Source organism: Gallinula chloropus (genome assembly GCF_964237585.1).
Source record: "Gallinula chloropus genome assembly, chromosome: 2".
NCBI classification, from domain to species: domain Eukaryota; kingdom Metazoa; phylum Chordata; class Aves; order Gruiformes; family Rallidae; genus Gallinula; species Gallinula chloropus.
In genome coordinates, this window is record NC_140086.1 from 14,807,473 (window position 1) to 14,823,186 (window position 15,714).

Sequence of the window (15,714 nt, forward strand, 5' to 3'; positions counted from 1 at the left end):
TCCGAACAGCCCGCGCTGCCGCCCTTGCACCGCCCCCCGTAGGACAGCGCTTCCGCTTCCCGCCGGTGCGGCGGCCAAAGGACTCCGCTCCCCTTCCCCTCAGCCGCGGTGGGAGGGCGGTCATGGCCAGTTACACCAAGGCGGCCCAGGTGAGTGCGGCCCTCTTCCCCTCGGCGCAGGCTGTGCTGCGGCAGCCGCTACCTCTGAGGGCGTGCGGCAGCCTTGCACCGGCAGGGTCCCGGTGCCCGCCGTGGCGCTGGAAGCCGCCATGAGGAGCGGGCGGGCGGGCGCCGGGGCGGAGGAGCAGTAGGCCCTCGGGCGGCGGGTGGGCTCCCCGCGTCGCGGTGCACTCCGGAGTTCGCCCAGAGGGGCCCGCGGGCAGGAGCCGGTCAGAGGGTGTGTGGCAGTCTGTGAGGAAGGAACAGGGCTACCTACTGCAGGCGGCTCGTAAAGCTTCGCTGTGGGGAGTTGTGCCCCTCACTGAAAGAAATGCCGGGCATTATTAGGTGGCCGCGTTTCACAGCTCAGTTATGCATGGTGGGAGCTTGTATCCAGAGATCGTCGTTTCTGAAACAGAAACCTCTCAGGTGGTAGCCTTTCAGCGTTGTTCTGCCACCTACGTTGGAAGCACGCCCAGCACGGGTATATGGCAGAACGTAGCAGTGATTTTTGTGACCTGTCCTAGGGAGCTGCTTTGGCAGGGGGGTTGGACTCGATGATCTCTGGAGGTTCCTTCCAGCCCCTACAATTCTGTGAATCTCAGTCCCTTTAAAGGTTATTTGGTGGAGGTGTTGTTCTAGTAGTTTTGAGTGTGGAAAAGGTGCTGATCTAATTAGAGAAGCTAGATGTGCATATGGTAGTATGTTATTTTACCTTGTTAAGTGCTACCTCTCTTTCCCTTTAGCAATGGGCTACTTTTGCCAGAGCCTGGTATCTCCTCGATGCAAAGATGCAGCCACCAGGAAAAATAGCAGCTGCGACTGTACTCAGACTTGAAGGCAGGCATAAGCCTATTTATCATGCACTAAGTGAGTATTGCAGTAGGCAAAAGATTTTTGTATTTTTCTTCTCATTTCATTTTGAAATCAAGCTTGATGTCTAAGGTTGTACATATCAGTTGTTTGTGAATTAAAAATGTCTTCATTTTTTTTGTTCATACCTCTGTACAATGTTGTGTCATTGTCTTTATCAGTCCCTATAAAGCTGATTATGAATTCATATTTGTTTTCAGTAGCTGGATTACAGTGAGTTATGCTGCCTTTTTTTTCTTTTTTTGACCTTGAAATGTGGTTTGTTGCATTGACTTTAAAGATTTAATTCACAGTGCACATAATGGTGTGATTCTTGGTTAGATTTGAGCATTGGAGTGGTTCCTCATTGTAAATAAGGTGCAAAAAAATTCTGTCTTCATGAGGCAATGGGCACAAACTGTGGAGTCTATCCTTGTAGATACTCAAACGCTGGTCTTGCTGCAGCAGAGATTGGACAATGTGACCTCCAGAGGTCCCTTCTGATCTCTCGTACTCTATGATGATGAGGCTGGAACCTGGTGCGTTCTTAAGTGGGAGACACAATCACCACTGAGGATTCAGCAGTAAAGATATACCTGTGATCTTGTTTGTTATTTGTAATGCCATAGTGTCTGTCTCACAGTGACACATGTGATTCCTCATATTGATGGTACGGTGTTTCCTGTAATACTCATGCAAGATATACAAGAGGTATTACTGAAACATAAAGGAAGCACTAAACTTTGCTCATACATGTAGAGTGTGCATGAAAAAATTATACTTGATCTGTTTTTCATAATAGAAGGTAATATTTGCAGTGTTCTAAAGCAGTTTTAGATGCCAGCATTCTACTATTGCAAATTACGTCTTATCCACAAGATGTCACTGGAGACTAAGGCTGTGTGAAAAATAAAGCAGACACAAGAAGGAAATGGTTTTGCTCATCCCATGGGAAAGATCTGTGATATTTTTATGTCCATGAAGTTAAAAAATCTTGGAAAGTAATTTCAAAGATAACTTTATGTGGTCTAAAGTACTCTGTAAATCAGTACCAAATGAATTTCTGCTGAAAGAGATATTGATACGTTATTACTACTGAGAGACATTTGATATGCACTAAAAAGTATGCATCAATTTGTGGTTTGTGTATTTAACACTTTCTTTTTTTCCTTAACTGACAAGAAAAACGTTAGTGTCTATAACATAACAATTCCTTAGAGAGAATAACCTTTAGGGATGGTGGCTCAGCCAGTTCCCTAGGAAGTCTGTTCCAGTGTTTCATTCATTCAGTGAAGAAATTTTTCCTAGTATCCAATCTAAACCTTCCCCTGGAACAACTTGATGCCATATCCTCTTGTCCTATCACTTCTTTCTTGAGAGAAGAGACTAACCTCCATCTGGCCACAACCTCCTTTCATGTAGTTGTAGAGACAGATCTGGTCTCCCCTCAGCCTCCTCTTCCCCAGACTAAACAAATCCCGCTTCCCGCAGCCACTCCTCGCAAGACCCTTCACCAGCTTCGTTGCTTTTCTCTGGATGTGCTCCAGCCACTCAGTGTCCTTCTTGTAGTGAGGGGCCCAAACCTGAACACAGCACTCGAGGTGTGGCCTCAACAGTGCCAAGTACAGGGGATGATCACTTCCCTGGTCCTGCTGACCACGTTACTTCTGATACAAGCCAGGATGCTGTTGGCCTCCTTTGCCACCTGGGCACACCGCTGGCTCATGTTCAGGTGGCTCTTGATAACACTCCCAGGTGCTTTTCTCTGGGCAGTTTTCCAGCCACTCTTCCCCAAGCCTATAGCATTGCCTGGGCTTATTGTGACCCAAGTGTAGGACCTGTCACTCAGCCTTGTTGAGCCTCATAGAGTTGACCTCTGCCCATCCAGCCAGCCTGTCCAGATCCTTCTGTAAAGCCTTCCCACCCTTAAGTAGATCAACACTCCCACCCAACTTGGTGCCACCTGCTCACTCCCCTTGTCCAGATCCTTGATAAAGATATTAAGGAGAACTGTCCCCAGTACTGAGCTCTGGGGAATGCGACGTGTGACCATGTGCCAGCTGGATTTAACTCCATTCACCACAAGTCCTTGTGCCTGTCCAGTGAGCCAGTTTTTACGCAATGAAATGTATGTCCATCCAAGCCATGAGCAGCCAGTTTGTCCTGGCAAATGCTGTAGGAAAGAGCATTAGAGGCTTTACTGAGGTCCAGCTAGACAGCATCTATAGCCTTCCCTCATCTACTAAGCAGACTACCTTGTCACAGAAGGAGATCAGGTCAGTCAAACGTGAACATACGCTGATGGGACTAGATCCTGGTTGTCCTGTACATGCCGCGTGATGGCACTCAAGCTGATTTGCTCCATGACCTTCCCTAGCACTGAGATCAGACTGACAGGCCTATAGGCCCCTGGAACTTACACCTTACATTTCATTGGGGAAAAAAAAATAAAGCCTTGTTCAAACTTGGTCTTAACTGCCAAGTTGTAATGCTTTTAACACAGCACATGACTGGAAATACTCAGCTTTTGTCACTATGTTCCATTCAATGGGGGACGGAGTCTCCTTAGCCCTCCTTTTGTTGCTATTGTAGTTATAGAAACATTTTTTACTGTATTTTACAGCAGTAGCCAAATTAAATTCTAGTTTGGCTTTGGCCCTTCTAACTTTCTCCTTGCATAACCTGATGCAATCCATGTAGTCCCTCTGAGTTGCCTGCCCCTTCTCCCAAACTCCTTTTTTCCTGAGTCCTAGCCAAACCTTTGTTCAGCCAGGCTGGTCATCTTCCCCACTGGCTTGTCTTCCAGCACATGGGGGATGGCCAGCTCTTGCATCTTAAAGGCCAATGAAGATGTTTAAATTGTACTTCAGCTGTAGTTGAAAGTCAAGTTTTAAAAGAACACAGGATGAAAAAAGGTAGAAAACTTAAATAGGATGTGGAACTTGCATTGATTAATTATATGCTATTATAAAAAATACATGCTCAACATAACTTCTTTTTAGGGTTTTAATCTCCTGAGGCTCTCAATACTTCCTCTTGTTCTAGTATGGAAATGCTTATGAGAGTTGATTGAATGGGTCATCTGGCTTTTATAGCTGAACATGATGATTACTTGTGAAATGAAAACTACGTCTTTTTTTCGTATTTTCATCACGTTTTTGAGATAGTATGGGTTTTATTAATGCTTTATTAGTAAAGAGGACCTACTGGCAAGGTATTGGTGGTAGATTATAGACTTTCTAGTTCAGGAGCTTGATGTGAAAGTTGCTGATATACTTTGTGTATCTGTATTGATTCTTCTTCTGCCTGATTGACGAAAACATGTATTTTCCCCAACAGAGATATTTTTCTGTGGGGCTTTCCTTGCTCCAGCTAATCTTTTTGTTTCTTTTATATATTTAAGCCATAGGCTGTAATTACACAGTAGAATTATTTTACTTAGCCAAAAATATTCACTCCTCCTCTATGAGAAAACTAAAATTAAACAAATATTAGGATTAATAGAGCCAAACATTTTTTTATATATGTGTGCATATGCAGAATAAAGTGTTGAATAAAATAATATACTTGCCTGTAAGCCAAATTTCCAGATCTTAGGTTATTAATTGCAGTAGTTTAATTATTTAGTCTGATGGTATTGTACCTGATCACCTGCTTCTAACCTGACAGCACTAACAAAATTGTAATTAAGGTTGGTATTTCAATGCAGATTTAGATGGTGTGACTCAAAAAGCTCAGATCTTGAAATCTGAATTTTATAAAATGTGCACATATGTATCGCACACTTTATAGGACAAATCAACCAAAATAACAACTATGGTTCTCTTAATATTTTCCACTGATTTCTACCTTTTAGGTGACTGTGGAGATCATGTTGTCATAATAAATACAAGGCATATTGCCTTCTCGGGTAACAAATGGGAACAGAAAGTATACTCTTCACATACAGGGTAAGTACTGTCAAATAGTAATAGTTGCTCCTATTTTATACAATGACAACACTAGATAGTATCAAATTGTTAAAAGGTATCCAGTTTCACATTGTGAAAGCTGATTTTGTTTGTACTGATCTTTCAGTGCTGAAATTCCTTTTTGCTGAAGTGCTGTGAAATTCTTGTTCACAACTGATGGAAATTCCTGCCCTTTTTTTTCTCCTACATCCCTATGACTTCTTAAAAATTTTCACTACAACTTCTTGTTAGAGCACTTGCATAAGGAACCAAGTTGGTTTTGTGTAAGTGAAAAGAATTGTATTATTAAAACAAATATTTAACTCTGTGCAGCACCCTAAATGGGCATATTTAATGATTGGGGGATTATTTTCATTTCACTTAGGCTGATACCTTGTAGTGTAATTGTATCAAAATGAAACCAAACTTTACCTGATGTCTGTGTAATTTCTTGGGCTACTGTTCTTGCATCAAAGTATTCATTTAAAGTATATGCTTAAATGTGAATTAACACAACTCCATCATATTACAGAGACTTTAGGAAGACGGATGCATTGCAGTACACTTTTCTTTACAGGAAGTCACATTTTCTTCCTGTAGTTATGCCAGATTATACTATGGTTTAACTAAACCAGTAAGAAAATAGTAAATAACTCTTCAAAATGGTTGTATTGTGTGTCAGCCACAGACTGGTTGTGAGTCTTCATCCTCTTAATACATTTCCAAGTTTTGTGTATCTTAGTCCTGTTGTATTCTGTAGCTGTGATGGTGTTTTTAATAAGCAGTTTTAAAAACATATCTATCTGCTTGTGAAACACAAACTTTAATACACAAGTGAAAAAATAAGAAAGAGGAAATGGTGTTAAAATTAGGTACTTGTCAGGATAGACTTTTTTAATAGTCATAGAATAGTTTCTGTTGGAAAAGACCTTTTAAGACCATCAATACAGTTCTTGGCCTTGTGAGAGCAACTTCCTGTGATACTATTATACTGTTATTGAAGTTGTAGTGATACTTGTGTGAACATTGTGCTTGAGCAGATAGCATTAAGCTTGTATGTTCTGTTTTTCTAGCTATCCTGGTGGTTTCAAACAAGTGACAGCCACTCAGCTCCATTTGAAGGATCCGGTTGCTGTAAGTGTTTCCCTTTCTTTGCTTTCATTTGTAAATCTGTTTGGGTTTCTTTCATTTAGCAAGTTCCCCTAAACAAAATGGATCAGTTACCTGTGTGCCCAAAACTGAATTACATTCTGCTGGGCTCTTGGAAGGTTGGCTTGTGACAGTGCTTTAGTAAACAGCGTGTTTTGAGGGTTAGATTGTAGGTTGTACATTTTTGGGATTCTTCCATGCTGTCCAAGTGAGCAAATCAAGTTCATTTGCTTCACTCATTTTTGTCTGATTCACTTGCTTTTAGTTTCAGAGGGCTGACCTTTCCCAGAAATGAGCTGTCTCAAGTTGACCTTAGCTAAGCTGTTCTTCAGCTTACTGATTCTACTACTTCTTTAAGAGCCAGCAAGAATAATACTAATTTTAAAAATGTTTTGAAGTACAGCTGCCTCTTTCTCCAAATAGAATCCAACTGTAGATTTTGTTAAATAAGTCATTTTTTAAAAAGTCTTTTTTGCAGCACTATGTGTTTGTGGTCTGTGCAAGAATTGGAAGTGGTGATTTCATTGAACTTAAGCCCATTACACATGTCTGTGTTAGACTATTACTAGTTCTGCTGAGCATCAGTGTGAATGTGTTTGTTGTTGATTAAATGGGATGATAGATCTGTACATTTTGGGATGTTGACTTACACAGTTATGAAATTACTTCTACTATGGTTTTGAATGATCAGCATTGGAGGACTGAATTCTCTAAGTAGCAGTGTTTCAGAATATGATATGAGGCTCACAGGGGTTAACAGATACCTGTGTTTCATTTTTTACTTTGAAATGCTTTGGTTTTGATTTATGTTGGATATAAAATATAAAAATGCTTCTTTTCCTAGAGAAATTTTATCTGTGGTAAAATTCGTGGCTTTTTTTAATGATCTTTTTATCTATGATTTAGAAATTCTTCCTTGTCCCAAGACTCTCATGCAAGATGCTGTAAAAAGTGGTCAGGCACCTGGTGTTTGCCTGGTTTTTGTTTCCACTTTTGCAATTTTTTTATTTAAGGTGAAATGAAATCCCACAGTTCAGTACTATTTAATACTTTTGTGATTAGGCTGCAAGGTAGTTGTAATTCCTTTGGGAATTATGGATAGTTCTATGTCTAAAAGGGATTAGTCAACCTTTGAGTTTCAGGCAGGTGCTGCCCACTGGGAGGCAGTGTAACACAACTCATTTGGTAGGGTCTGAGAATGGGATGTTCTGAAAATTACCTTCTGGCATTCATTCTGAACTGCCTCTTTTCTTGCCAGACTCAGAGCTGGATTTCTGTGCAAGCAGAGGAGGATTAAATGCATTGCCAATAACTAAAGCATGTTGGACAGAGGCTCAGCAAACGGTGATGTGGCTTAAGGCTTGGTCTAACTTAGCAAGAAAACTTTTTTCTAAACAGAATTGTGGAGAGCCCTCAGCAATTAACTCTTTCATTCTCTTGAAGCTGTAGTATTTCAAGGTTCATCTCCTTAAGATATCTCATATGTATTTTTTGTCGTAATTAATAGTAGTGGATAGTAATTTGGCATGATGCATTCTGTATGTGTAGCTGTTACAGGTTTTGGCTTGCCAGTGATTTTTATGGCTACAATCATTTATTTACTAAATGATAAAGATAGAATTTATGATGGTCTTTTATGAACATGCTATACTTTTAACAGGTAGTTCTAAAACCTGAAAAAGGGTTACTGTAAGGAGAACCATGCCTCACCTAAGTACCATTTGCATCTTCCAAATGTAGTCTAAATGATGCATAGTTATTGTTGAGACTTTTATAAATCACTCTGTGTTTCACTTCTTTCAGCTAAAAATAGACCTTTTCTAATCACGTTAAATTCAATTCCTGTGAAGATAGTGGAATTAGGTAGGTTGTAGGAAGCAGACCATATCTTTCTTAGGAATCAAAGACTTCATTCTGTAAAGTTGTTTTTATCCTGGAGGCTACTGCTTTTTCTCTGCCTTTGGTTCTATTGTCTTCTAACTCTCCCTGGCAGCGCTTCCTTAGATGAATCACCATTACTTTTGGAAATAGCGCTGTTACAGAAATTAAGGCATTAGATTAATGGAAGAGACTACTTCCAAGGAAAAGGATGTTGACAACACCTTGTAAACTTGTGTGGTGTTGCATAGGGATTTTCAAGGGATATGGTTATTTTCAGTTTATGTAAGAAAAAGATTGAAGCTTTTAAGATGCCATATGTGTATATCGTAGGACTCCAAAACTGCTTAGCACTGTCTTTACTTACGTCTGTCCGCGTTCAAACATACAAATCCCCAAGAGAAGTATTTTTCCATTACAGTTTTGTTTAAACATAGTTTCTGGTATACAGAGAGACTGTTTTTAGGAAAAGCAGGTACACAGCTAATAGCTAATTAGAAAAGGTTATGATTAATAATTTAATACAAAGTGGTTCAGTTTATGTTGACACGGGGGTTTGAAAGTCATAAGTAGTCAGATTCTACATGCATGTTTACTGCAGTGTGCTTAGGTAATCATCCTTGATCAGTTCTAGTTCCTTCATAAGGTACCAAGATAGGGGTGAATGATAGTCTGATATTCTCACAGTGGAATTTGACATGATTGTGTATCTCTTACTATGTTTGTACTGGTGTGTTCCTTGCAGGTAGTAGTTAGTACTGCAGAGCGATTTGTGCCAAATTTGAGTCAGCTGCAGTTAGATGGGATGTAAGGCTGCTGGTGGGGGCTTATCAAGACTGGTCTTGAAACCTCCCATGGCAACCATTTCTAATCCTTGCAATTTCTTCTTAGTTGAAGTTCCTCTGCCTATTACAAGTGTTTCATCTCAGATACATACATAATTTTGTGCCTTAGTATGACAAAATAGTACTGTTTCTTCTACTTCTTAGTATCTTTTATGTTGTTATGGGGCAGAGGACACAAAAAGATGTCTGCATAGTTGATGTTTTATATAGAACTTAAGATTCCATGTTCATTCTGCCAAGTTTTTCAGCACTTTGGAAAAAAATCGTCTTTATGGAAAGGTAAAAATTACCGTGTGTTGCCAAAAAGATACCAAAAGTAATTTGTCTAGCACATTTTTACCTTTAGCACCTTTGAGTTCCTTTGGGAGGCATGGGGAGGGGAGTATCTGTGAATCCACTTAAAGTTTCTAGTGTTTTCAGTTGCCTGCTCTTCTGGAGAATAACAGAATAGCTGTCGTCTATTGGACTTGGACAGGCTACTTTAGGAAGTGCTTATTGAAGAGACAAATAGCTTCTTCACGTGTCAGCCATTTCTTTTTCTGACAGTGTAAATTCTTGGACCACCTGTAGGCAACAGTATTACCTACATTCTTTAGGTGCGGCACAACAGCTTGTTGCTGTAGTACAAAACAGCCTCTCTGTTCTTCAGGTTAATACAATACCAATATTCTGTATGGCATTACTGCTCCCTTAGGATATATAGTAGCAGACAGCATTCGTTTCCATTGTAGGTTGTTAAGAAAGGTCTTTGTAAAGGGTTTGGTGTGGGGTTTTTTATGCCAAGAATCTTTTGAAAATAAAGGAAAAAGGTAAACCTTTTTACTTGAGGTGCAGGTGTTTGAATGCATGGAAGTTTGGAGTTTTCTTGGGGTATTTTAATAAAAAATGCCGAAGTTTGGTTTAGCTGGAAAATTGCTGATAGGCATGAGACCAACACTTTCAAAATCAGGCTTTGAAGTTCTTGATATGGGAAGACTAATAGATGTATATTTCTGTCTCCCAGATTTGAAAGGGAGCAAAGATTACTTGGAAAAAACTTTCTGGAAGAATCTTACTGCTTTTAATTAAAATGTCTGCAAAATATGTTGACAGATCTAATCTGTAGAACCAGGTAGTAATCCTGTCAGGACAAAGTTTTCAATCATATTTTATTCTATTTCTAATTTTAAAAGTAAGCAAAACTTGGCTCATCCTCATTTTCTTCATCAGAAACTCACACATACACAAAATCGTGTTTGGCCAATACCAAATGCTCTGTCAGAGGATTGACCTTTGCAGTATTCAGAGGCTCTATTGCCTCTGACAAAGAAGTAATGGACAATAATTGTTGAGAATGAATGTTACCTGCTAGGGAAGATTATTAAGATCTGTGTAAGTCTGCTGTGAGGAAGCCTCCAGGGTGTCAGGGTTAAGCTGCTGGCTCTGGTAGGAAAGGGCTTAACATGTTAAAATTCTCCTTTTGAATGCTCTTTAGCAACAGCTTGCATGTGGAAACTTGCCATTTTATCTGCATAATAATGATCTTCTGAAGAAAGCCTGGGACAAAAAACATGGTTAAATCTTGCTGTTGGTATTTGAAAGCCTATTTTCTTTGCATCAGTAAGCAATAGGTGATGTAATAATACATATATATTAAAAGTCACTTACTGAAACACCAGATGTAGTTGTGTTTCATATCTATGGAGCAATGCTTTTAAGTTAGTAGAGCAAAACATCGAAGTTTGGATTATTAAGCACAGGGAAGTTAGTGTGGAATAGGGAGGAGAATACTGTTAGGGAACCTTAAAACCTCTAGGTGCTCTAAGTCAGTCATACAGCTGGCTTAGTCTTGTGCTTCACAATAGACAAAAATGAATACTTCTTTGTTTAACCAAAAAAATCTTAAGGCATTTCTTATTTGAATTTGCATGGAAAATTAATGTATTCATTTAAAGGACACATTAAACTTCCAAGTTTTTTAAATGCTGAACAGTAGTGGAAAGAAAAATGACATTCAATGGCCGTTTAATTTATTTGTGGCCAGTCTTTATGGCCGTGTTAACTACATGCACTGTTGCTGTGCTACTCATACAATTCTCAGAGGCAAAGTTCTTTTCAGGATCCTGTAATATATTTGCTGAAAAGAACAGTATCATATACAGAACAGAAACCTGAGAACTGGTAGAAGGAAGGTGTAGTATCAAACTGTATCTCTGAGTAACTGGTGTAGATCCTGAATTTCTTCAAGGGTTTGGTTTTTTTGTATGCCCTGTAATTAATCACTTTGTTTTCTCTGGAGCACTGTGTCCTTCCCATGTTCTACAGTTGCTTCCTGGTGCTTATTGGACTTAATTCAGCTGTTAGGATAGACTTTCTTCTGGAAATTTGTCCAATTATTTTGTGCTTCTCAGGACCAGGAGTGTTATTGCTCTGTTGATTTCCTTTTTAAAGTATGTTTTATCTGGCAAAGAATCTTTCTCAGAATTTGTTCTACATCAGTCGTGGTCTGCAACTTGCACATGAGCCAAAGCCTATCCCAAAAATTAAAAGCTTCACACAGTGTTTCAAATAAGATTTTTTAAAAAATTGATTTGTACCCATAAAATGTTAGTCTGTGTAGTAAATGACTGAAGGTGCAAGAGTTCTACTAGAGTCACCCTTAGATTCCTTTCCTCCTATCTAGCCCTTTAAATTGGAATCTAAGACCGTAATGTCATATAACTGTGATTAAGAGCATCTTTATACTATGAGTGCATAAATTAGCCAACTCAGTATTGCAGCATTCAAGATGACAATTGTAACTACAGCGAATAGGAATTTTGTACTACAAAAGAAACTGGGGCAAACATCATTCCAGTGCTTTGAAATTCCCCAAATATTAACAGTGATGGCTGTTGTCTGTACCTGATGGAGGAAGTGTCATGCCCTTGAAGAGTAAGTATTTTGGAGGCTATGGAATTTTACAGGTTGCTGGTACTAAAGGACTGGGGAGACGAGGCAGTAGGAATCCATCGACAACTGAATAAATTGTTAAACTCTACTAATGAGTTAATTTAAACTGAGATCAATGTTGCTGTGAGCCTTGTGGACCTTCTCTGTCCTAGCTTCCTGTATGGCCTTCTGTTCTGTACTTGCACTAATTACCTTGCAGTAAATCAATAATAAAAGTACAGAATAGCATCACCTTTTAAATTTGCACTCCAGCTTGCATAGTAATACACTTACTTGGCTTCTTACGAGTCTCAAATAATAGGATTAATCACCACCTCACACCTCCTCTTCCCCCCCCCGGCTTTTTTTTTTTCTTCTTGACCAAAGTGAATGAACTTGAAGGATGGGAAGTATAATTTAATTTGATGTGTTCCAACAAGGAACAACAACTGTAGAAGTCAAGGCTTTGTTCCTTCTTTGCCCCTACTATGAGTTGCTGGGGTGGGGATGATGCGTGCTCAACTCAAGGTTATCGTTCTCTTTTTTGTTCTCCACATGGGTGTAATGTACAGACAGCAAAACTTTCTGATGTTGTTACTATCCATTGCATCCATGACATGGCAAAATGAAAATAATACTGGGGCCAAGCTGTCTCCATTGTCTACTAGCTTAAGAATCCAAGTGGAAATGGCTGCAAGTTTAAGAACCCACATTTCTCACTAATTTCACTTGCAGCATTTGATAATTTAATTTTAATGACATAGTTCCGGCTGGGAACTCAGTATTAGTCATTATCTCTAAAATTTTTATTTAATTCCTTTAATTAATTTTATAAAAAGGAGCAACTTTGCTCAGTATACTCTTCAAAATATCCAGGTGCCTGGAAGATGTGTTTGTGCTTAGTGCCCTGCATTTCATTGTCGGTTATTGACTTGCATTGTGCTAAACGTGCTTGGGTAGTTTCTCATTTGGAGCTAGTTTATATCTGGGTGGCTTGGAGTACAGGCAGAGTGGGTTTCTTCTGCTTAGAATATTGCACATAGGTCTACCACTAAATGCTTTGATGTCCTTTATAAAACCCTTTTTGTCCCCTACAGTTGCATGCCTTGTTTTTACATTGACAAATGTTCCCCTTCTGGATGAAGCCATAACAATGTGGTTTTTATTATTTAAATTACTAGTGTCCAAAAGAAATTCTGTTGAATCTTTTTACTTTTCAATAAGCATCACCGAGGGTACATGTATAAATTCTATTCATTCCGGATGCGCAGAAGTGAGATTATTCATCTGGAACTAATAGCAAGGGAATAAATTATACATATGTGTAGTATGTTCATGATGCAGTGTCTTGCTATGTCAGCTTTGCTTGTGATATGATGCATTAATTATATAGAAGTTTCAAATACAGCAAGTTGCAGTGTTAAGTTAGACACTGAGAACACTTAGTACATTTGTTAGAGCCTATTTATTTTTCCTCAATAACGTGTGTATATAAATGTGTGATATGATATGGAGTTACCATAGGCTTCTCAACTCTTTCCAAAGTTGAATGATCATATACAGTCATTCACAGCTCTTAACTTTCTAAGTAAAAATTTTCTGTATGACTATTAAGATGTTTCTTCTTCCAAACCAGTAAGTCTAGAGCACCTTCTAAATATGGTGCCAGAGGTCTTCAGCATGGAAGAGTTTGACTGAAAAGAGGTTCAGTGATGAGTGGAATGGGCAGAGGGGAGCACAGCTTATGTTTTTCATGTTATTTGTAGCCTGATTATTTGTTGACATTTTATCTTTTCTCAGATTGTTAAACTGACTATTTATAGAATGCTTCCAAAAAACCTTCAGAGAAGAACTATGATGCAGAGGCTTCACCTGTTCCCAGATGATGTAAGTAGTCATGAAGTCACGTTTTCATTCCTGTATGATTTGGAAGTGTTAATGGCAAAATTATTGTCATAAGAAGATAAGAAAAAACAAGCTGTATCTAAATAGAGTTGAAAAATCTGCTTTTTTCTTTATTATTTCACAGAATTGTGAGATAAGACATGGGTGAGATGGTCTTCTGTATTTAGGTCAAACACTTAGCACGAAGAATGCAGTAGTGTTGACAGATTTTGGTCTGGATTTGTGGGGGAGTGGTGTTGGGTTTTAATTTTAATTTTTTTTAATAAGATAGCTAAAACTATTGTTCTCATATTCCTCAGGTTATTCCAGAAGATATACAGAAGAATCTTCTACAAGAGATTCCTCAGCCCCGTGTGGTCCCCAAGAGGTTAGATGAATACACACCAGAAGAAGTTGCTGCTTTTCCGAAAGTTTGGACACCGTAAGTATCTTAGATTTTTTTTTTTTTAAGGGACACCCTGACTGAATATGTATTGTATAGTATGTACTGTATAGTACATACTGTATCTCACATGATCAGTAAGGAAAGAAAATTCTTTTCTTCTTGATGCCACCTTTTTTGGAGAGAGGACATCACTAAAGCAAAGAATGATCATATTAGAAGGGAGTGGTTGCTACTTTTTTTTGTATTCCAGCCTTTCTTTTAATTAGAAAAGCTTTACTTAAAATCGTATTTTTAACTCTTTATCAAAAGGAGGTGAGTAAAACTCGAGTGAAAAACTTTGTTACCCTATTTGAGCTGTATGTGCTCTATGATCTGTAATCGCTAGTTGTAGCCAAAGGAAACACCACGTGGCTCTGTGAGAGAATGATTCATTGGTGGGGAACCCTTCAGTTTTTCTCCAGAGGAAGAGAATTCTGCTGAATTAGACCTTGGAGAGTAGATCTTTGGCAGGGAACATAACACATGTTTATTTTGATAAATAGTTTCTTTTCCCTGAGCAAAATAAGTTCCACAGTAGTTGTGTGGCACATGAATGGGTGTTTGTGGTTTGCTTTACACTACCATGTGCAGCGCTGAATCAACCTGCTAGTGAAAATAACCTGTTACGCTGGGGACATCTGATTAGTACCAGTATGATTTTTCTTGTGTTCAGCTTGAGTGTCCTGTTAGGCTCAGGATCCATATACAGTGATCAGCAGAAAAAGAATTTTTGAAAGATGGCCCCTTTCCTGAGTGTCCTTTCGAAATTCAAAGAGGTGTAACAAGTAGGGAAGTGAGGAAAGGTGTTTATAAACTAGCACAAGGACCAATGTGATGGCCTGTTTCTGGTTAGATTACTGGTATTTCTATTTCAGTAGTAGTTTTTAAAAGGTTATTCTTTTCTTTGTCCTGTAAAAAAGTGTATTTACTTATGCCCTAATCCTAGAAAATACACCTGGGGTGAGTCTTGCACAGTGTGTAAACCGCATGACAGTAGTTCCACTGAATGTATGTTAGCAGAATGTGGACAGAAGTCTGCTGTTGAAATGGTGGTACCTTATTGCTCATGAGTCTGCTTAAGGTATGGTTTCTAAGGTGTCTTGACATTTGAATGATCGCAAATAGTTGAGTTTGGAAGGGACTTCTGAAGGTCAGCTGGTCCAACATCTCTGCTCAAGTAGGGCATCCTAGAGCGGGTTGGCCAGGACCATATCCAGACAGCTTTTGAGTATCTCCCAACAATGGATGCTCCGGAGCCTTTCTGGGCAACCTGCTCCAGTGCTTATCACCCTCACAGTAAAGAAGGATTCCCTGATGTTGAGATGGAATTTCCTTTGCTTCACTGAGTCTTGTTCAAATCAATAGCACTGAACACTTCATGTTTTTACAGGAGCATTTAGTAGGTTTGATGGGGATTTTCTTGTCCAGCGGATTGTAGAACACTTACAGAATGTTCTCCTGCATCTACACAGTTTAGATTTGTAGCTATTAGTAACTGTATAGTGGCAAGCCTTATACAGTAGAAGAAACCATTATAAAGTATCAAAACTCATAACCTTACAAACAGAGGAAGCCTTTAAATACAAAGAGAGAGGATGTTTTAAGTAGGAATATAAAGTAAATCTGGAGGAACAAAATAGAAT

General features: G+C 39.0%; 1 protein-coding gene across 2 annotated transcripts in view; it reads left to right on the forward strand.

Moving 5' to 3' along the window:
- Window positions 1-103: 103 nt before the first annotated feature.
- The window catches only part of MRPL13 (mitochondrial ribosomal protein L13), a gene marked incomplete at its 3' end in the record, with an annotated part of 32,017 nt that continues 16,406 nt past the window's right edge, over window positions 104-15,714 (forward strand). The window contains exons 1-6 of one of the 2 annotated variants that reach the window (XM_084280559.1): window positions 104-149; window positions 905-1,028; window positions 4,867-4,960; window positions 6,034-6,094; window positions 13,543-13,629; window positions 13,947-14,068. In XM_084280559.1, coding sequence (XP_084136685.1) covers window positions 123-149; window positions 905-1,028; window positions 4,867-4,960; window positions 6,034-6,094; window positions 13,543-13,629; window positions 13,947-14,068 — 515 coding nt within the window. In that variant the 5' untranslated portion in view covers window positions 104-122. Of the gene's footprint in view, window positions 150-904; window positions 1,029-4,866; window positions 4,961-6,033; window positions 6,095-13,542; window positions 13,630-13,946; window positions 14,073-15,714 lie in introns of those variants that run through there. The other variant, XM_084280560.1, reaches the window with a different exon arrangement.